Consider the following 22,615-nt stretch of genomic DNA (forward strand, 5'->3'; position numbering starts at 1 on the left):
CTCTCAATTTCTACTCATGTAAAATCAGATCATCAATGATGTTGCCTTATGCTAGTCAGTCAGGGTCTTGCATGATCAGTACTACCTCTCTTTGGGGAAGACAAAGTGTATTCAGTTTCTGCTCTTAATCTCTACTCATGTAAAATCAGGTCATTATGCTCTGTTTCTGTAAAATTGTTAGTAGATTAAGTTTTGAAATCTTGACATTCAGACCCATACTCAAATTGCATGATATTATATATTAACTTTTCCTAAGTTAAATATATTCAGAGGTTAATCCAGTTCTTGACCTAACACACTCTGTTGTTGACTGCTCTATATCTCTTCAACTAATGGTAGGCTGCTATGACTTTTAAAAGAAAAAAAGCTCTAGTACCATACTTACAGTGATTAGTATCTCACATATTTTGGCAAGAAAGCACATAGGCAACTTCAAGATAAGATCTTATCTGACAATGGAGTACTCTGTAATCAGATATATCAGCACATCAATCAATTATGTGTACAGGAAACCATTCAATTACTTTTAACATCATGTAGAATATTAACAATCATTATGGAAGTAATGTTGGAAAATATTTTTTTCTTACAGGGTTAGGGGAAAAGAAACAGTTCACATCTACGAATCTTTTTAGACTCTACCCTCATGGTTTAATGGATGTAAAATCTAGCACAGAAGCATACCTGGTTGCAGTGCAGATCGTTCTTTTGTTCAAGGCCTCAAGCAGATAGGATTGCTTGGGTGATGGAAAGAAGACAGAAGGGTTGTTGGCTTTTGCTTGGGTGATGCAACGAGGGTGAGAGGGTTTCTGCCTGGGTGGGCGACGCTGCTACGGCATGCGCGCCGGTGGGTGCGCAACTGGATTTATGGAAGGGGAAATGCCGGCGCAGGAGATGAAGTGACCGGAAGGCTGTCGAGGATCCGAATTCCCATTTTCGAGAATTCAAACCAACGCACTTCCGTGATAGTCCTAGGAAAACTATCAAGTGTGAATCACTATCTCAGATAATATAAATTCATACCAACACAGAAATATAGAGCAACAACATAGTACAAATATCACGGATATCATAAGTATCGAGTCCATCTCTTTGGCACAAGCGGATACAAGTCCATCATGACTGAATCAAGAAAGAAACGTAAAATATCTACGCAGCAGAAACATAAGCTATGGCGAACTCCATCTCCAAAGGCGACTCGAGCGAAGGGTCATCCCTAGTCTTCCCATCCGTCGTTGTCGAAATCGTAGCCGGACTTCGACCCTGAAAAGCTACCATCCCTAGTCCCTGAAAATGAATTAGTTATAAATTTTTAAAGATTAAATGATTTATTTAATTATTTAAGTAATTTCAGAAAACATTTATTAAAGGTGACACGTGTCAGCACCTGGTTGTGCCATGTGACAGCACGAGAGTGCGCCATGTGTCTGCTGACATCAACGTTGACCCGGTCACCGGTCATCAGTCAACTGGGTCCCTTCGGTCAGCCGGTGGGCCCCACAGGTCAGTGGGCCCCACGGGTGAGTGGGCCCATTCGTCAGTTAGTGGGCCCTACCAGTGGGCCCGAACCTTGGACACGTCAGCGCCACGTGGCAGCCACGTGGCGCGCTTTACCCTATGTGGCCCCGCCACGTGGTGCCAACGTGGCAGCCACGCATCATGCGGCAGCAGCGCGGCGTGGCGCGACGTCACGGGGCTCGAGCGGCGATGATCGCACCCACGACGTCGTGGCGTTGCAGGGATGGTGCGCGGCTGCGGGCGTGAAGTGGCAGGCGCGGCGGCGCGCGCGGGCACGGTGCAGTAGGCGCGGCGCGAGGCGTGCGCGTGCATGCAGGCATGGGTCATCCCTAGTCGCGGCACGACCGCGGCAGCCGACAGCGAGGCAAGCGACGGCGGCTCCTACAAGCGGCTCGAAGGCCGGGCACACGGCAAGGTAGCAAGAGAAAGGAGAGGGGGTGGCGAAGCTCACGGCGGGGAGAGGAAGATGAGACGGATGATGTCAGGCGGCGGATGGCGGCGGGCGGTTTCCCCTTGGGCGGTGGCTCCGGCTCTCTCCCTCGGACGGCCTCCTCTTCCTTTTCTTTTCCTCCTTCTCTCTTCCCTTCTCTTTTCCCCTCCTACACTTCTCCTCCCAGCTCTCTTTCCTTCCCTCTCTGGTAGCAGCGATGGGGAGGAGCCCCGGGCGGCTTAGGATGGCGAGGAGGGGGCGTCGAGGGTCCTATTTATAGCGGTGAGGAGCAGCTAGGGTTTCGAGGGCACAGCGCTGGCACTAGGGTTTCGGGGGAGCGGTGCCGGTGGGTGGACGCCCGGGATGCGGCGGAGGCGCGGCACGAGCGGCGGGAGTGCGTGCCAGCGCAGACGGCGAGGCGCGACCATCCCATCCGATGTGCACGCTCGGCGCGCGTGCATGTACGGTCGGAGGAAGAAGATGAACAAGAGCGGCTGACGAGCGGTTCCGACGCGTCGGTGAGAGAGAGAGAGGGTGAGGGGTGCGGCGCGGTTAGGCGGGCTAGGCTGGAGCGGCCTGCTGGCTGCACGAGTGAGGCGGCGGCTAGCGGGCTAAGCCGGCTGGCGGTGCGGGTGAGGCAACGGTTGGCGAGCCAGGCTGGAGCGGCCTGCTGGGTTGCGCGGGAGAGGGGTAGGTTAGCCGGTGGACTGCGGCCGGCTTGGTAGGTTAGATAGGTTTTGATTTTATTCAGATTCAAAATTCAAACACACACAAACTTAAAATCCAAATAAAATTCAAAAAGATCCAAATCATTCCACCCAAGTTTTGAAAATATTTGTGATTTAATTATTAGAGATTTAGATGAGAAGAGAATTTGACTTTCATTTTTAAACAAGCACACAATTCAAAAGGAAGTTTTAAATTTTTAGAAATTTCACTTAAATTCATATTACAAATTTTCGAAATTCGAGCCGTATCGAAGGCACTGGATTCTGTAGTCATGGTATATCTGATCGGTTTGCTCGAGATCGGATGTCGGAAAAAGGGCGACGTGACCCAATCAGCCCCGGGAAACTTCACCGGATTTAGGTCATCAGAGACAGGTGCGATTTCGAGAAGTTTTCTTGACCTTTAGCCAACGATGAAATGTAATACTTTTCTCGATACAGTAAGAGAAATTTCCTTGTACCATTTTTCCCGTAGCTGAGGTTTACTTCCTTCTTTAAGCCCTTTTTTATGCATAGGCAAAGGAGCTTGGAAGATGGAAGTTTTCGTTATCTCCAACCACTTTTGTGTAAATGGGAGGTGTTTGGTTCTTTAGTCCGGATTAAAATTTATGTCACATCGAATACTAATTATAAAACTAATTACATAGATGGAGGCTAATTCACGAGACGAATCTATTAAGCCTAATTAATCCACCAGTAGCACATGTTACTGTAGCACCATGTTGTCAAATCATGAACTAATTAGGCTTAATAGATTCGTCTCGTAAATTAGTCTCCATCTATGCAATTAATTTTATAATTAGTCTATATTTAATATTTCTAATTAGTATCTAAACATTCGATGTAACAGGAATTTTAAGAGGTGCTAAAGAACCAAACATGTTGATAACACAGCTCCAGCTATTTTTCTTTTGCAAATTCATAAAAAAAAATAAAAAAAAAAGAAAAAGGTGAAAAAAACGAGTAACGATCTCTAGAAGCAGGCGAGGGGCACAATCATCTGAGCTGGACCAACCGGTGAGATACATTCACACGTCAGCGAGCGAGAGGGCATCCAAGGCCTGCTCCTCCTGGTTTGTCTCTTCCTGCGCCCCCCCGGCTTCCACCCACCCCCTCCTCCCTCCCACAGGGTGGCTTGCTGTTGTTTCTACGGAGGAGAGGAAGAGCGAGCGAGCAAGAGCAGCAGCAGGCGGCCACAAAGGAGGCGCTGCCAACCCCTGCACAGCCTGGGCTCTGATCATTGATTGATACAAGCCCAGCTATTACCTTCCCTTTTCATTTTTTATGCACATATGCATATATAATCCCACCCATCCCAATACTTGCTCCTTGGTTCTTGGCACCTTTCTGTCCCTTTAGATTTCCTTGGATTCCATATAGACAAGGCCTTCTTCAGCCCCCATTCATTTGCTCTGATAGCTCCCTAGCTGTATCCTCTCTCTTGGTTTCTTGATTGTTTTTTAGTCGGCTTCTTGACTCCCTCTGCTCTTTTTTGTTCCTTACCCCAGTTCCTCGCCTGAAGTTTCAATCTTGTAGAGTTTTTCTCTGAATTCTTGTTTTCCTGCTGTTGGAAGCCATGGATGAGAGGATCCCACCGCCCCCTTTCTTCCAGCACTCACCATCCGGTGTCCATTCTTCCCCTCATCGCCACAACCCCATGTGGTCTTCTTCCTCTGATAGGGAGAGGTATGTGACTCCTGCTACCTGTTTCTGTGTTCCATGTGACATCTCTGACACGTTTTGATATCTGTGTTCTCGCCGATCCTGCTCCTGAAACATTTCGAATGTGAGATTTGGTCACTCTTGTGCGAGATTTACGCGTTCTTGATCATCACCATCTTGGCATGAGTTTGGAGCCGATCAATGCGGCCCTGCTGCTATATAGCGATCTGCCAGGTTGGGGGATCGCTTGCTATTTGCTAATGATGGATTGGTGCCAGTGTTGTTGACTGTTGACGGCTACTAGGAATAAGTCAGCATTGTGTCATCGATTGGGCGATGCTGGATATCCAGTTCATCAGCAGTATTTAGTTTTTAAGCTCGATCGTTAATCGTTATTGTTTTGCAGCTTGTTGTGCAGACCATTTGGTACTCCTGTTTCACAATCTTTCTGTTTCCAAAACATGGAATGGTTACTTCAGTTTCTTTTGTATCCTGCAAGTTTCTGTGACAGCTATAATTGATTGGACTAATGAAATTGTTTGCTTGGCAGATACCTTGCTGAATTACTTGCTGAGAGGCAGAAATTAGCGCCGTTCGTGCAAGTTCTTCCATTTTGTACCAGGCTTCTAAATCAAGGTTTATTTCTTTGCCTTTTCGGTTTTGGTTCTTCTATTGCTATTTTTAGCTATTCCTTCCATCTGATAATCTGCTACACTTTCTGTACGACCATGTCCATCGTTTTCAACAAGTTGCTTCTAAAGATTTCGTTAGGTCGTGTTTACAACTCAGTTGTTCTAATTTTTTTACCGATTTAATGCACACCAAGGGTGTACATCACCTGTTTGTCCTAAAAATTTATGGTTTTAATTGGCTGCTGTAAATTACTTACAAACCCCTAATGCATACCATTTATAAAAATGTACGAATGTGTCGACAGAATTGCTTGTTTCAAATCCCAGAGTCAATTTCACTGAAAAAAAACTACAAACTGTTAATTGTACAATTCTTCAATCATATCATTTAACAGGCTCACTTATTCTTAATCTGAAACAAACATCATTGTACTTAAGTATCTCTGTATATCTATTTTACTGTTATTTTTTTATTATAGCAGATCTTCAATTTTTTCCCCTGTATTCGAGCTTCTTGGTGTAGTTTCAGTTTGCAGCTTTAGACTATTTCGAATATCCTGCCTGAATGGTCTCTCCTTGATCCAAAGTGGAATAAATGAAACTAACATCATCTATTATACAGAATGTTTCGGATGGCATGTATAATCTCATACCAGCTTGTTTTCTTCAATGCAGAAATTTTGCGGGCATCTTCGTTGCCACCTAACCAAAATTTTATTGAACCTGAGAGAATTGATCATGGTAGTCCCTTAAGATTAGCTGGCCAATCTATGAATGGTCAAGCCATGGATCTAGATGGATGGTCGGGAATGCAAACAGAGGTTGTTCACATTCATAAAATCATTTCTTTATTGCTTTTCTACAAGCCCTATCTGTCTTAGCTCCATTTCATATTACTATGCACCCACATAGTGCTCAGAGAATTCTTAGCATACCAGTTATCAACCTTTTTTGTATTGTCATTTGCTTAAATTGAAATGTCTTTCTTTTTTCAGCATTTAGGAGTACTCCAATCCCCATCCATGGTATGGAATGGTACTCCGGGAGTTGTTGGCAGCCCTGTTGTGAAAAAGGTTGTCAGGATCGATGTTCCAGTTGACAAGTATCCCAATGTATGTGCAACTTACTATTAGCTCTAGTATTCGTCTTTTATGTTTAACTTCTCTTTTTACATGCTATGCCAAATCCAAATTATTCATAACCTTTTATAATGATTAGTACAACTTTGTTGGCCGTTTATTGGGGCCACGAGGAAACTCGCTCAAAAGAGTTGAAGCTACGACCCAATGTAGAGTATATATTCGTGGACGGGGTTCAGTGAAAGATTCTGTTAAGGTAATTAAACAAAGATTAGAATCAGCATGTTGTAGTTGCCTATTACTTACTAAAAGGATTGGAACCTTTTAGGGCCACTTCTATTTCGCTGCAGTACTTATCAACCATTAGCTAAACAATTGCATTAGTTGTATCATATAGGAGAATAAAATTAAGGATGGTTGTGATTGACATGAACCAACCTATATTTGACATAAGGCGTCATTTATGTTTTCTGAAGTAAAATGCTGGCAACTGTTGAAGAATTAAACCAGTTATGATGTTAAAGTACTTTTGATATTTCCTAGTATCAATTACTGCAATCAAGGACTTGTCCAGATGTATAATTTTGAACTTTGTGCTATATTAGCAAGGAAAAAGTGCCCAATTGCCCATCGCCCAAAGCATAAAAAATGTCCTTGGATTTTTCTACCCTGATTTCTGAATTTGATGCACTAATGGATCTGAAATGTTTTGTTTCTTTGATTTTATTCCATGTATGTTCATGTTGTTCCCTGGATAGTGGATACTGAGATAATTATAGTGACGCTTTGAGTTTTCTTTTATTGTCCAAAAATGCTATTCCTGTAGGTAGAGATATCAACTTTAAGGCAATATATATTTTTTTTTTGCATCTTTGAAAGGTTCTGTTTAATTGTCATCATCTCACAGGTTTATACTACGGCTAAGCTTTCAGACTTAAATGCTGTTCTGAATTCGTTTTGTCAAATTTTAATTTTGTGTCTGACTTGCAATGTTGTACCCAACCCTTTTCCCTAAATAAAACATGTGAATAAGAAATCTTTTGTTATGGAACAGTTATTGCACTTGTGTAGTTGTGTTTGCCAACTCTTGACTGTAAAACAACAGTGGAGAGATTCTAAAAAATAAAATCCTGTCTTAAACAGGAAGACAAGCTGAGAGACAAGCCTGGCTATGAGCACTTAAATGATCCACTGCATGTGCTTGTGGAAGCTGAGTTCCCAGCAGATAGTGTCGATGCCCGACTAAACCAAGCTGTGGCCATATTGGAGGATCTTCTCAAACCAGTTGTATGTACTCTTACTTGCTTCCAATATTTATCTTGCTTTCTCACTGGTATTACTCATCTCATTAACTGTTGTCATCCTCAGGATGAGTCCATGGACTACTACAAGAAGCAACAGCTGAGGGAATTGGCTATACTTAATGGCACTCTAAGGGAGGAAAGCCCAAGCTCCCATCTTAGTCCCAGTGTATCCCCCTTCAATTCTACCGGGATGAAGCGCGCAAAGACAGGGCGGTGATCATAGTCTGAAATGCAGAGCTTGAGGTGATCAAGATATGTATATCAGATTGCGAATATGCTCCACTGTCGGAAATGATTGCATATGAGGGATCAGCACGGCTGGCTCCAGGCCTGTCATGACATGAGCTTTACTGTGGACATCCTTGGAATGGACAATCGATGTGCAAAATATTTGTCTATTCAAGGGTTTGCTGTTTGGTCTTATTCTTTGTGTATCTGACTTTGAAATATTAACATTATTGGTTGGGTGGTTCTAGGTTTTGGGATTGTAGTGTTGACAAATGACAATAATCAGGGTTTTGAATGTACAAGAAATAGTTCCAATTTGTTAAAAATAGTTTATGTTCTTGCGGACAACTGTGTTCTCAGTAAGATTTTGTACTGGAGTATTCTTTCATTCTCTCCTTACCAAAGATTTAGTCCAACAATTCTGTCTTTCTCTGTTGTGGCTACTTGTACAAATGATTGACAGAATTCAGAGAACACGAACCTTTTTCTGATCCTTGAGGGTTCTGAATTATTTGTCTACAGAATTGCTTTGTGAAATTGTTGAGTTCCATCTTAGCTTTTGCTCTCTTTTTTTTCATTCAACGTTCTTGCTTTTGAGAAGAGAGCGGTAAACAAAGTTATCATTTGCAAGATTTTTAGTACTATTTATAAATTATAACGGGACATGGCATTTGGTTTCAAAGAGAACAGATATGGCGTGCATTTCTGCCAAAAAAATATTTTTGGCAAGATGTTCCTCTAAGTCCCAAATCATCAAATCTATTACAGTTCATGGTCGACCCCAATTTCACGGCGCATTGGTGATGCAAAATGGCACAAACTAAATAGGTTCTAAATCCCAATTATTTCCTGGCAGTACCTATGCAATGCAATGCGTATTAGTGTTGTTAATACCTCTCCTGTTTGCTTACACAGCTTGTTTGCTTACACAGCTTGATGCAAGCTGACATCATGTTTACGGCATCAGATTAGACGAAGCGACCAAACGAAAACAATGTGCATGCTTCTTCCAATGGAGATCACTGCCTTGCCTTGCAATAAACCTGTCTCTTTGCGTGGTAATCATGGTACTTGTTGCGGTTATGCTGCGAGGTCGCCCATCATTTCATAGTACATGCCTTATATTGGCATGTCCCATGAACTCCCAGAGTGGCCTGGGATGTGCGGCCATCATGGTCCGTGCTCTACGAATCCATGATCAGATCGTCGCGAGGTCATCATGGGTGCCATTGCATCACGACCGATGTTTGGTTAGATCTGGAAGGAACGATGCTCCCAATCGTTCTGCCTGTACATTTTGTAGTGCTTCAGCTTTGTCAAGCACGATATGCATTCGTCGGTGTTCTTATGAGCCAAGTATCTATGGCCTTTTCTCTTGCATCTATGGCCCCATTTAGGATGTGAGAAATGAGAACTGAGAGTAGAGACTTCACTGCAAAGGAATTACATTGTTTCCTGCAAATTCCTATATATGTTCCGCCTTTAGGTTATCAACTTTGGCCAATTGTCGAAATGTATATGTTTCCGATGTATTTGTCGATACACAAAATATGTACAAATATATTTCAATTACTTAGTTCAGGTTCTATTCTACTGCAGTCTACACAGCACTCAGCAGCAGCAACAGCAAAATAGTACACTCTCCAATGGAGCTTCTATTATTAATCGGCAAGCTACATAACTTGTCTGTTAAGGAACTGACTGCCGAATTGAGTTTATCATGACCAATCTTTTCGATACGAAAGAAAGTGGGAGAGATTTGACAGAAAACTTAATGAACTCCCACTTCACTTGACCCAGAATTACGTTGAATAATAATCATTGAGTCTTGTTGGACAAGAATGCATAAAGATTAAGGTTACACTTTGCAATAGCTAGGACTGGAGTAAGCTACAGAGTATAGACTCAGACGACCAATTCAGCTCGACAGTTACACAATTATAGAATGGCCATGGGCATGCTAAACAACACAAGGATCTGAAACAACGATCCAGGATAGTGTTTAGTATCTAATGGTCGACCAATGCGATCACATTCAATTGCATCCAACCAGATGCTGAGCAAACCAGGCATTTGCTACAAGTGTAAAATATGTACAGCATTTCTCACGAGATACAGACTTCTGTAGAGAATTCACATAAGACATATCGAGTTGCAGCTAGGTTATGTGCCTACAGCAATGTCCTGAGCATCTAAGTATCAGCAGATCCTGGTGCCTATTGCATTAAGCTCGCCTCCATTTATCAATTTCCTTTGAAGTTGCTTTGATTAATTTCTTTGTGTTCTCGATCAGCTCGTCAAGCAATACATCGATCTGATCTCTGAAAAATGTCACATGACCCTATTAAGTAATTCTGCTTTGTAATGACAGAAAGATATCTGGATCACAGAAACCAAACATTTGTGGAAGTAAAATTGGGTTGGAAAACAGGCTATTGCCCATTGACCTGGTGGTGGAGGCTGTTTAACCTCCCACCATGGTTTCAGTCCTATTCCTGCGCCGGGTACCATACCAATCTCTCTTTTTTATGTGAATGTCAAAGCTCTTGGGCCCCAAAGTCACTTCAGGCAGCTTATATGCAAGACCTGGATTCAACTGGGAAGAACTCTGATACAGAGTACCAGTGATCAATCTTCGTACAATATCTGCGACTACTCATGATAATGTTTGTTAGGGAACATTTGAAGAAACTATAGGCCTGTTTGCCCAAGTAGTTATCAACAAGACAAGCTAACCAGGGCCAAAAGGATAGCTTATTTTTGGGCTTGAAAGCCTACAGCATCTCTCAACCAAAAAACAGGATCTGTGGGAGTGACTTGTGAGTCCTATTAAGTCTGCTGAGCACATAAGGTGCGGTTGCACAAATTGCTTGCACGGTTCCTAGACACTACTGTTTTGGGTATGTAAACAGTTACCTTTTAAGGAGATACGAATAATTCTGAGATAGGCCTATGCAAAGCAAACCCAAGGTGTGGAAATAGTTAATTCCTCTATGCTGTTGGTGCTGATGGCAATCATATAAGAAACAAAACTAATTGCAATTTTGGATAATTACAGAAAATTTTATATAATCAGCAGAAGAGCACATGATTTTACGAATATAACTACAGGCATTGCAAAAGGAATGAGATGATACCATCTTGCAACAGGTATGTGGCACTAAGTTAAATCTTACTCTGATGGGAGGCCCTTAGATTTCTGATTTGATCTGACAATGTTTGAATATTTCCCATTTTCATCATAAGCAACTCCTGTTCCAAAACCGTACCCGAATCCAATCCCTATGCCACAACCCACGCCAACTCCAAATCCTAAGTGCAATCCAGGGAACCCAGGCCCGACTCCTGCACCATGAGTCACATTGGTAGCACAATGAATAGGAGTCAACTGGAAGTTCAAAGTTTAACATAATTATTAGTTCATGAAGCAACCAATACATCCTGTAATGCGTCCACAACTGTTAAGAAAGGGCAACGTTACATATAACCAATGTCCTGAATCTAAACAGAAAGTGAAGATAAATCCTGTTCGCGTTACTGATTGAGCTGAGAAATCCAACACTTCACAAAAAATCCATGTAATTCACAACTATTATTTGCAGAATATGTCAGCCTTTTAGCCTTTTATTTTCTTATTTTATACTAGAAAGACCAACCAACAATCATTGAAATTACCATCTGTCCTGGCATTGGTGCCATTTGTATTTCATAAATGTATTACTGTTGCAGCCATACGAAGTTCAGAAAAATGATGAGCCAACCCCAATGCCAGACCTCTGCAGTCAGGTCGGTAATTAATCACTCATTAATCGATCAGCCTAAGCCACAAAGAGTGGAGTGGCATGCGTTCCAGATGAAGCTATTCCAGTAACCAACAGCTACAAGTAGACAAATTCTGGACGCTTCGATAGCCGCAAGAGCGGGTCTAGGGCTTAAGGGAGGGGTACTACCGCCGATGAGTCCGACGCCGACACCGACGCCGCAGCCGGCGCCGGCGCCGAAGGATGGGCCCAGCTTCCCCAGCACCTTCGACCTCGCCGGCGGCAGGCCCCACCGCGGGCCCCTCCGCCCGCCGCCGCCCATGCCTCCCGCACGGCTCAGAGATGCTTTCTCGAAGCACGCACGCTTCGTGACTGGCTGACAGCCCCGCAGGGAAAGTGGGAAACCAGCGCGGGCAGCGTTCGTTATGGACGCTTGATCCTGCGCGGAGATTCGCTCTGGTTTCTTTAAAAAAAATGCGTGTTCGCACGGCCTGGCCCAGAGACATTGGAGCTGGGTTTTTCCTTGGGCTCAAGTAATCCAGGATGGGCCGAACTGGGCTTCGAGTGGATCTAGCACAAAGCTACCAGGCCAGGCCGGTCTTCGTTTGCTAATACACACACGAGTGCTCTCCTTTTTTTCCTCTAGTTTTTATTTTACAAAATTTCGTTGTGGTGAAAGTGAAACGTCATGTTTACTAGTACTATTTCGTTTAAGAAATATTTCTCAACTCTGTGTTGAATTTAAGATCTTATAAAAATAGAGTAAAACAGAAAAACTTAGACACATTGGCATTTTATAGCTCATTGCCTTGCTTACATTTGACAATGGACGAACTCTGGAAATGACAGCATACGGAGATCAGGCAAATACAGAATTATTCAGTCTCCAACAGTCCGGCAGTCTACTCTCGTGGAATCCTTCTCCAACATATGGATATAATTGTACCATACCACGCATTGCTATGTATGTTCACATGCGTAGTTTCACCATTCACATTTAACGTTTTGATGCCCTTGAAATTCTAAGTGAAGTACCGTGCTGTTCTACTTCTTCACCAGCAGGCAGCAGCTACCTAATCGTTTTAATTAGTCCGTAACCTCCATCTGAACTTCAATTACGTTGACAAGAAAATGCCTTCTCGAAACATTCTGTAAAACTTTTTTTTGTCCAACTCATGGCAGCTGCTTATCCTGAGAAATCCAAAACTTGAGGGCAAGGAATTGCACACTAGCACAGCATTGGTCAGTGGCGTGGGCCCCATCTCATCCTCTGCCAGGTCAGCACAGCATCATCCACAGCATCATCCCTAGCGGCCCCTGCTCACCTGCTTGGGGGGTGGGGGTAGCTCTGAACCAACAATGCCCGGCTCTTAAATGGCCCCCAAATAGTGGAGCCTGGGGAAAAAAATTGTAAAAATAGCAGGCAAGGAATGTGGTTCATTTTCCATGATAATGACTTGTATGAATATTGGGCGGTGCCTGAAAATTCGGCCCTTTAATTTTGTCATATTATAGGGTTCTGTATGAGAGGCACTGGCAATAACAAGTATTGAAATTTCATCCTCTATGGCAAGACGTTTGTCACCGACTCACCGCAGGACTAACATTTCCTAATCCCAAGTTGCACAGATTGTGTGGTAACATTGCTGCCTTACCCATTATCCCTATTTATATTGGAAAATAAAACAAATATGTGTTCATATTGTGCTATATTATTTGACACTGATGTGATATGCCACAACCACCTATAGTCCCAATGTTTTTATTTTTTTTCCATCTCTACTCTTTTGGGTGTACACATAGAGCACGGAAATAATAGATCAATTCCATTTTTTTCAAAAACTACAGCAATAAACTTGTGCTCACATTTATATCCAGAAAGCAAAAGTAAGACATGTCTAGGGTATTCCCAGTATGGGTTTTATTTTTCACGATTTCCTGGAGTAATATGTTATCTAAAGAAATTTAAGTTGATGAATGAAACAACAGCTCTAATGTATAGTTGTACTTCGCGGTTTCATAGGAGTCATCGCATTTAATTGCTATGCACGACATTAGATGAAATCGGATGAAATGAAACCCTCCAATGCCAATTTTAACATGTTTCATAGTCCTGGAAGCAATATGCACTAAGTTTTTCATTCAGATGAAACACATTTCTTTTCTCTCCTTATAAATATGTTGTCATTCATCATTTTGTCTACGTGGCACCGTATTTAATAAGATTAAATGGCACTTTTGGTGACACATGGATTTCTTTAAAAATGGCAAATCAGAAATTGACTCCTATATTTGTTTCACGTTTTTACATTAGCTTGCACTTCATGGGATGGGAGTATCATCTAAAGTTTAGACTCATTAAAGACCTATTGCATAAAAGCAAAACAATTATGCTTGATCAGTTCTCCTAGCTAGTGATTCCTTGCAATACAAACCTAGTGGAACATGTAATTGTAAAAGCACTTTCATGGACCATGGGACATGGAAAAACATTAAAATACCTTTTCTATTAGGACATATGATTTTTTGATAAATATATGAAATTTCAATGCAAGATTAATCATGAAAAAAGGCTATTGCCCTGATACATAACTCCTGCAATTGGAAAAACAATTGTTACAGAATTTTATTAGGATCAAACCATCAAAGTGATACCTAGCGGACCATAGCATTTTAAGTTGAGGACCAGTTTGACAGAGCTTCAACTCCAATAACTCATGAAGCTAGAGCTAGGAGATACATTGGGAGCATTTGGACAGTCATTATTTTTCTATTTTATTTATTACTCCCTTAGTCCACAAATATGCATTTCTGATTTTTCTAAATCAAACTATCCCAAATTTGACCAAATTTATTGGAAAGAATATTAACATCTACCACATCAAAGAAGTGAAATATGAAAGTATATATATCATAATGGACCTAACGAAGCTCATTTGAAGATCATAAATATTATTGATTTTTCATAATTTTAGCCAAACTTAGAGCAGTTTGACTTATGATAAAATATAAATGCCTACATTTATGGATGGAGAGTGTAGTTCATCGAATGCACTTTAAATACATATAAGACATGAACTTTGCTATTATGACTTATGACTAAGACTTAAAAGAAGATAGAGAAAAAAATGGTATCTTTTGTGCATGGAATTCAACTCGCTCAAAAAAATGACCCATAATTCATAGTCACAAAACATATGCAACAATCGATTATCTTATGGAGCCCAAAGGCCATTCTCAGTGCAATGTTTCATGTTTATGTTTCCAAGTATGCCATATAAGCAAGAGTGCATTTAATTCATGGATGAAATAAATTACACAATGCATTGTTTCATCCTTTATTATTTCCAATACTACATACAAGACACAAATATCTTGGAAATAGTGTACACATGATTTCATCCTCATAAAACTAGTTTCTTCTCTTACCTTATAAATAGTGTGTCATGTCACCACAATTGCCTATATGGCAACTCATTATTGCCCATGAAACTAGCATTGAGGATGGCCTAAAAACAACCATGATACTATGCACTAGGGTAGTTTAAAGTGATGTGGTAGCTTTGGAGTGTGTGATAATGGGAGTAGCCTAAGGCTAGTCTCAATGGAAGGTATTATAGGAGTTTCATGAGCATTAAATTGCATGTCACATCAGTATTTTTCTGAATTGTACGAGGAGAGAGAAGGGAAAGTTTCATCAAATGTGGGATGAATTTCATTCCCATGACACTCATCGGGCACAATTACCAAACTCGCAATCTTGGTACCTGTATAATGAAATTGTGCATTGAGACTGGTATAATAACAGTTACAGAAACTAGCGTAAAAAAGCTGCACTAAAATCTTCAATCGAGGTTTATGTGTGTTGAGACGGGTTGGGGAAAGGGAACAGGCAATACGATAGGCAACAGATTAATTATGAGGTGATTAGCCATCCAGGCATGGACTTATTGACTTGGCTATGACCACAGACACGATCAACGTGCTTCACGCATAAAGAAAAATGCCCTGCCGATGCAGACTGGTATACACGCCCGCACTGAGAAGCATTTGATCAACACCCGAGTAATTTGACCGATGTGATCTTATTCACGATGGATGCTTCTTGTACAAGCAAAGCTATTACCCATTATTTTCCACAAAGAAAGGAAACCAAATTGCTCCATTCTCTGCAAGGAATAGAATAAGTAGAGCACTCAAAATGTTAAAATGAAGTTCAAGTTAACACTATAGTAATTTTAGGTGTTTACACATGCTCAAAGAGATGGAAGCAAAAAAACATGGTCAGAATACTCCATAGTGGTGTTTTGGCCACTAAAAGCAACCTTGGGCCCCCTGTTTTGTCCCCCATCTGTTTTTTTTTTGACTCGTGGAATTTGGGCTCCACCTGGATTTTGTGGCAGCGTTGAATTTAACAATGCATATATCAAATAAGTAGGTGTATCAGCCCCGGTGAGAAAATGTCTGCCCGACCTTTGATTTGGCTTAGTCATAAACCAAAGGATAAGACATGTTTTTACCAACAATGAATTTACCATTGCTAAAGTTAGAAGCATATACAGCAAGCACTCCCTCCGTCCCAAATTACTATTTGTTTTGGCTTTTCCAAATACACATCTTTTGACATACACCTAGATATATGGGAACGTATCTGGTGCAAACCAGATACCCCGTGCAACCTTGGAAACTCTGAATCAAGACCACAAGATGTTAATCCAATGGATAGGGTTAGAGATGGAGTTATTTTGCACACATTTTGCACGCCTGCTGGCCAGCAATGCAAAATTAGTTTTTTACAAATCCCCCGCCCCTTCCATCCAAACCTCCCCTTGGACCCATCCAGGGATGCCGCCGCCGCCCGAGGAGCGATTCACCGCCGCCCGTGGCCCTCCGCCGGCCTAGTGAGGGCGTCGCTGCCCCTTCGCCGCTACCCGTGGCCCTCCGCCGCCCGCAGAGGAGGTGAAGTTGGCTAGCGTGGCGGCGTAGAAGGTGACGCCAAGGGTGAGGTAGGCGAGCAGGAAGAGGAAGGCGTGCAACACGATGGCTGGGCGCTTGGGCGGCGCCGGCGGGTGGTCCCCGGCCGCAAGCGCCATGGCCGGCACGATGCGGGAGCGGTGGAGGTTGGTGCAGCCGCTGGTGGCGACGGCAATGAAGTCGAAGAGCGAGGGCGTGCCGACGGCAACAGAGGTGGAGGAGGGGTCCTCTGGGTCTAGCTGCGGCGAGGGCAGGGACGAGGAGCATGACGGCAGGTCGAGGTCGTGGCGGCCGTCGATAGAGCTGCGGCGGAGGTGGGCGCTGTGCGGCAGCAGTGGGGACGGAGGGGGGTGGTGGCGGCGAAGGGGCCACGGGCAGCAGCGAAGGGGCGGCGGCGCCCTCACCAGGCCGGCAGAGGGCCACGGGTGGCGGAGGGTCACGGCAGGGGTTTGGATGGAAGGGGCAGGGGGGATTCGCAAAAAACCAATTTTAGATTGCTGGCCGGCAGGTGTGCAAAATAACCCTATCTCTAACCCTATCCATTGGATTAGCATCTTGTGACCTTGATTCAAAGTTTCCAAGGTTCACCTTGCACCAGATACGTTCCCTAGATATATGCTTATGTCTAGATACATAGTAAAAATGATGTATTTAGAAAAGTCAAAATGAATAGTAATTTGGGATGGAGGGTGTATCTAGTTAAATGCCATAGGAGGACAATTCAAACATCCCCCTCCCCGCTCATTGTACGACAAGAGTGCTGAGCAGGCCGATACATACTGACTGGCTTAAGAAAACTACATATATTTGTCCCCTTGTTATCATAAAGAGGACAAGGGTGTGAGGTATAAAGATACAAATAGACATGTCATCACTCAATAAGATACTTCAACATTAGGTAGGAACATAGTTATACTAGGATGGCAACGTGCAGAGATGGTGATCTCGCCCTTATTAGATGGAAAATTGGAGTTCATCTGTCCCTTTCTAGAGTCACACTCCACTCAATATTTAGTTATACACAAGGCGGCGAATAAGATTGGGCCGATTTGTTCGGTGCATGAACGAAAGACATCAAGAGACGTGGTCACAGATATATAAGGCTTTGCCTTTGTCCCAGCTACTATCCCCTTGCTCGCAAAAGGTTGCTGTTTTGGAGATCGGAACTGACTCTAAAAGGCCAAAACACAACTTGGATTTGTTATTATGTTCTAGATAGATGAACTATGCACATTATTTTCCCATTTTCTTTATCCCAAATTGTAGGAATATAGGAGTAATATTGATCGTCAACAATCTAGTCTAGAGCACAAAAAACACTTGATTTCCCCGTGCCCCAGAATGGCACTCCACTGGAGTAAAGCATTTTAGTCGTGCTACGCTCACCTTCGCCGAAGCACCGTCGTCCGATGCGATCTGCGTGGCCGCAAAGAGAAATGTTTGGCATCTCCACTCGTCAAGCCGTCGTTATAGAAATCAGCTAGCGATCGTGAGCCGGTGACGCACAGGGCCGGGGGAAAGGGAAAGAAACAAAGGCTCATTCAAGTCACGCCGAACGCGCCGCGCCGGTGACCAGACGTGCACCGAGGAAAGCGTGGACGGCAGCGGCTCCGCATCAAACCGAAGCGCATAATCCGCTGTGTGATCGTCGCCACAGCGCCACCTATCCTCCCCGTCGGCGAAGATTTGGGGACGGACGCTAACTAATCCCTCGCGTGATGTCCTTACGTTCGCCGCGCTCGCTGCCATGGATCAGCGCACCCGGCCAGGCACCGGCCGCGACCGGCGCAGAACGTGCCGCGCGTCCGTCTCGTGCTACTGGCACAGGGATTTCGCGAGGATTTCACGTGCGATCGGCATGATTTCCATACATGATTACCGCACGAGACCACGCTTAAAAAAAAACTCACCGCGCACGACACGGACAAGGACCCCCGGCGCCGATGGCGACCGGAAAAAATCTGCGTCCACACGAAAAAAAAGGCGGGATTCGTTGGATTCCCGCGGGCCCGGGCCGACCGAGGCCAGGAAAAATCAAGCGCCGCGCTAGCGTGGGTGCCTCACGCGGCGCGCCTGGCTCGTGGCTGCTGCCGGCCGGACACCCGCGCACATGCGCCGGTGGTGGCGACCGCGGGCCGTGTCGCCCACCGGCCCCATCATCGGATCGGCTCGCCGCTGGCTGCTGCTCGCTGTCATGACCCATGAGGGATCGCGCGGAATCTGCACGACAGGGAGAGGGGAGAGCTATCATCGCTGGGGAATTCCGATTTTTCGTGGTGCCGTGAGCTTTGCGCTTCTCGTGTCATTGGTCCCAACAAGGAGGGTCTGGTTGTTCTAGTTGGAATTGGAACAGATCGAGTCTGTAGGAGTATCTATAATGGGGTTTCTAATAACAATCTAAGGTGGAATGAACATGGTATACAGCTTTCAAATATAATTTTTTTTTGAGATGGTCTTTCAGTACTACGCGAAATGATCGATAAAATATGTACGTATATAGACATATTTCCCGGCACCCGGCAGTGTTAAATCGAGACGCAAGCACTACATGGGCACTCTAACCAATTTTGCTAACCTCATGAGTCATGCGCACGTTACTGGTTAGGACTAGAAACTGTTGGGATACGAGGTAGGTTACACTAGCGCAAATCAAAAATTTCTACCACGTAAATCAGGAAAACTGTCGTATAAGGATCACGGGATTACCACTCGACGCACTACTGGTGCGGAAGATGTAGATTCGCGTCGATGCAGCGAAGTTGATCAACGTAGTCGTATGTAGTCGATCACGTCGACGTCCAGCAGCTCCTCAGCAGCTCGTCCACGTGCAGCAAGATCTCCCTCGTGCCGCGGCTCGTTGGCGGCTCGTCTGGCTCGTCGGCGGCTCGTCCAAGTGCTGCAGGCGCAACACCTCCAAGGTATCCACACGTGCAGGGAGGAATCGTCGCAAGCCGGACTGCTAGATCCGTGAGTTGCAACAGGCGAGGGCGTGGGAGGCGCGACAGATGAGTTTCGCCAAAAGGTGTAAACCCTAGGGCGCCCCCACCCCTCTATTTATAGAGGTTCCTAACGGGCCTCTGGGTACGAGGCCCATTAGTACTTCTAAACCTAATCCAACTCGGATCACATCCGAATTGGGCTTCCAGCCCCTTAAGTGTGTGACCCTATGGGTTCGGATACGTATAGACATGGCCCGAGTACTCCTACTCGGCCCAATAGTCGGTAGCGGCCTCTAGCAAGACGTGCCAACTCCTATACGCACACGAAGATCATATCAGACGAACCATCACAATATTATATACATGCTATTCCCTTTGCCTCACGATATTTGGTCTAGCTCCAAGCCGACCGCTCTTTCTCGATCCTGTGATTCGGAATCCCTTTGTAGGTTAACTCTTAACCGTACGTAGCATCTCCATGCATTTTCGGATCCGATCACTCGAGGGGCCCAGAGATATCACTCTCAATCAGAGAGGGGCAAATCCCATCTTGATTGACCATGTCTCACAGCATGCTTCTTGACAAACCCGAAAGCTACCTTTATAACTACCATGTTACGGCGTAGCGTTTGATAGCCCCTAAGTAGGTCGATCCACATCTTGAATACATGCGACAATCTCAGGTCTAAGGACAAAGCATATATGTTGTTTAAAGAGAGAACTACTTCTCGTGTTAGGTCAGTCCTAGCACATATCTCCACATGTGCCCACATTATTAGTTCAACATCTCCATGTCCATGACTTGTGAAACATAATCATCAACTAATACATGTGCTAGTCTAATATTCATGTGTGTCCTCACATGAACTCCGACTAGGGACAACTTTAGAATAACCATACAAGTAAAGAGTTTCACACACAATTCACATAATTGCAAATCAATTCAAGTAGCCTTTAATGGATATTCAAGGAACACAATATAAATCATGGATATAAATGGAATATCATCATCTCTATGATTGCCTCTAGGGCATACCTCCAACAGAAACACCAGGTGAATACCATGGCTGGTCACAACTTTATTTCCATCTCCCTTGTAGTGTTACGTGACTAGTTCTCGTCCATCCATGATGTGAAACAATAAATCTTTATCGCGCGAAGAGCTTTGGTACATGCTAGGTTTATCTCTTATCCTTTTAATACTCAGCACGCCTAGTGATTGCTGATCGTTAGACTCATAGGAGCTTGAAAAAAAGTGAAAGATTAATGATGTCGAGTGAGTGCCAACTTTTACTTAAAATTTGGTTTTCAAGTTGAAAGATAGATTTTATCAGCAACAAGAAAAGTGAAATATTGGAGTTCAAAATTCTAACTCTGAAGTTTAGGGGGTGTTTGGAAAGGGGTGCTAAACTTTAGCACCCCACTTTTTAGCACATTTTAGCACTTGACTCCCAAACAGGAGTGTTAAAAGGGGTGTGCTAAAGTTTAGCACCCCCATTTTCTTTAGCACACCTAAGGGGTGCTAAAAGGTGCTAAAAGTGGTCCCAAGCCCATTTTTTCCCCTGGTGCCCCCTATCTCCTCTCCTCTCTCTCTCCTCTCCGCCACCTGCCTCCTCCGGGTGCCCCTGCTACCTCCGCCGGCCGTGCCTCCTCCGGCTGCCCCCACTGCATCCGCCGGCCCCGCCGCCAACGCTGGCCCCGCCGCCTCCACCGGGCCCAGCCGCCTCGGCCGAGCACAGCCGCCGCCTCTGCCAGGCCCCGCGGCCGCCATCTGGGCCCCGCCTCCGTTGGCCCTGCCTCCAACGCCCGCCTCTGCCTGGCCCCGCCTCCTCCGCCCGGCGCACGGATCTGGAGGGGGCGCGAGGGAGGAGCGGGGAGGGAGGCGGCGGCGGTGGTAGCGGGAGGAAAGGGAGGCGGTGGTGGTGGGGATGGAGGTTACGGCGGTGGTGGCAGGAGGGAAGAGAGGCGGTGGTGGTGGGAAGGGAGGCGGCCTCCTCCGCCAACTCCCGAGCCCGCCTCCTCTATCTGCCAGGCCCTGCCGCCTCCGCCGGCCACGCCGCCTCCTCCGCCGGGCGTCGGGGGCCTCTTCGGCGGCGGGGGCGGTGGAGGCGGCGGATGGGGTGCGGGGGGCGGTGGTGCTGGTGGAGGTGGTGGGGCTTCTGATCCACCTTGTTCTCCTTCGGCGCGGCGACGATTTGGAGCTTGCTTGGATTTCTTGAGTGGATTACAAGAGCAGAGGGGTATAATTGTCTTTTGCAAACTAATGTGCTAAAGTTTAGCACGCTATCCAAACAGCCTTAAGTGCTAAAGTTTAGCACTACATTTGAGGGTAGCACTGTGCTAAAGTTTAGCACTTGCTATCCAAACAGTGCTGTGTGTTTACAAGTGGGAATCCATTTCGCATTCAACAAGGTGATTCTAGATAAACACTGGAATAGAGTATTATTATTTTCTTGCAAGGGATGGAATAGAGTATTATCATTTTTTTCGAGGGATGAAATACAATATTATGCGTTGATTAAATTGTACCTATAATGCATCCTATCAACTTATCAAGTCTACTATTACAATAGATAATCGTATTGTCCAATCGCTAAAAACTTACATGAGAACATATTATGATCCTACATGACTTCAATTAAATTACAAAAATTTTAATAATTTTGCATGGTGGCCTCGTGAGCACTATTGTTTCGTTCTGTATTCCTTGTTTTATTCTCAACTATAAAAATAATAGAAAAAATCATCATAAAAAAGAACAAAGCATCGCGAGCTTCACTCCAAAATGCTCTCTCCCATTTGCTCTTCTTTGGAACTAACAGCCACACATACGGGGGCGCTGCAAACTACGGTGACGCAGCAGAGGAAAACATGCAGAAATTTCGCCCCTGAGAACCGAACATGGAAAAACCTCAGCCAAATAAAGCCCTTCCACCCTTTTTTTCTCATTTTCCCCATTCAATTCCAATACCCAACCGTTCGCCAGCCACCCGCCAGCCTCCGCAGCCCCCTCACTCCCTATGACACATGGGCCCAAAACTCCATCTGGCCCCACCCGCCGGTCAAAGCTGGAGGCCCGCTGCAGCGCACACGGCCATTTCTCCAGCTGGCACCAACAGCCGACCACACGTCCGTCCGCCACCCCAGTTCCAGCACATCCCGCCGACACATGGGCCCATTTCGGCTGACCCCACCTTGCCAGTCAGCTGCGAAAAATATCACCTCGAAGCCCACCCGAGTACTCGTAGCTCCCTCGGTTCGGAAGCGAGCCGCATATAAAAACCGTCTTCCATCTCTCCGGGCGGCCGCGCTGCTTCGCTGTCTTTCGGCAACGCCCTTCACCACATCTGAATCTCACCC

General features: G+C 44.8%; 2 protein-coding genes across 5 annotated transcripts; one reads left to right on the plus strand and one right to left on the minus strand.

The window, feature by feature from the left end:
• The first annotated feature begins 3,765 nt into the window (after nucleotides 1-3,765).
• On the plus strand, nucleotides 3,766-8,072 carry LOC101762548 (KH domain-containing protein At1g09660/At1g09670). 2 transcript variants are annotated; one of them, XM_004961994.3, is made up of 7 exons: nucleotides 3,767-4,362; nucleotides 4,889-4,974; nucleotides 5,646-5,791; nucleotides 5,966-6,082; nucleotides 6,189-6,305; nucleotides 7,193-7,336; nucleotides 7,418-8,072. In XM_004961994.3, the coding sequence occupies exons 1-7, from the start codon at nucleotides 4,253-4,255 to the stop codon at nucleotides 7,568-7,570; spliced, it is 873 nt and encodes a 290-aa protein (XP_004962051.1). In that variant the 5' UTR covers nucleotides 3,767-4,252; the 3' UTR covers nucleotides 7,571-8,072. The 2 variants fall into 2 exon arrangements, with proteins under 2 accessions (XP_004962052.1, XP_004962051.1); XM_004961995.3 differs by lacking the exon at nucleotides 6,189-6,305 and having other exon boundaries at nucleotides 3,766-4,362.
• Nucleotides 8,073-9,409: 1,337 nt separating this feature from the next.
• Nucleotides 9,410-11,758, minus strand: LOC101763223 (glycine-rich cell wall structural protein 1). Of its 3 annotated transcripts, XR_214865.3 has the most exons (4): nucleotides 11,532-11,758; nucleotides 10,758-10,926; nucleotides 10,029-10,233; nucleotides 9,410-9,902 (listed from the first exon to the last, which is right to left on the minus strand). XR_214865.3 is itself a non-coding variant. In XM_012844668.2 (3 exons), the coding sequence occupies exons 1-3, from the start codon at nucleotides 11,662-11,664 to the stop codon at nucleotides 9,806-9,808; spliced, it is 399 nt and encodes a 132-aa protein (XP_012700122.1). In that variant the 5' UTR covers nucleotides 11,665-11,754; the 3' UTR covers nucleotides 9,410-9,805. The 3 variants fall into 3 exon arrangements, 1 of the variants encoding a protein (XP_012700122.1); XR_002676794.1 differs by having other exon boundaries at nucleotides 10,029-10,926; XM_012844668.2 differs by lacking the exon at nucleotides 10,029-10,233 and having other exon boundaries at nucleotides 11,532-11,754.
• Between the last annotated feature and the right edge of the window lie 10,857 nt (nucleotides 11,759-22,615).

The sequence above is a fragment of the Setaria italica genome, chromosome III (genome assembly GCF_000263155.2).
Source record: "Setaria italica strain Yugu1 chromosome III, Setaria_italica_v2.0, whole genome shotgun sequence".
In the NCBI taxonomy this organism is placed as follows: domain Eukaryota; kingdom Viridiplantae; phylum Streptophyta; class Magnoliopsida; order Poales; family Poaceae; genus Setaria; species Setaria italica.

Coding starts and splice junctions, on each gene's coding strand:
- LOC101762548 (XM_004961994.3), top strand. CDS start 4,253: ATGGATGAGAGGATCCCACCGCCCCCTTTCTTCCAGCACTCACCATCC. Junction 4,975..5,645: donor TACCAGGCTTCTAAATCAAG/GTTTATTTCTTT, acceptor TCTTCAATGCAG/AAATTTTGCGGGCATCTTCG. Junction 6,083..6,188: donor CAGTTGACAAGTATCCCAAT/GTATGTGCAACT, acceptor TATAATGATTAG/TACAACTTTGTTGGCCGTTT.
- LOC101763223 (XM_012844668.2), bottom strand. CDS start 11,664: ATGGGCGGCGGCGGGCGGAGGGGCCCGCGGTGGGGCCTGCCGCCGGCG. Junction 10,927..11,531: donor CGGCGTCGGACTCATCGGCG/GTAGTACCCCTC, acceptor CTCATGGTGCAG/GAGTCGGGCCTGGGTTCCCT. Junction 9,903..10,757: donor TCTAAGGGCCTCCCATCAGA/GTAAGATTTAAC, acceptor GACATTTTTCAG/AGATCAGATCGATGTATTGC.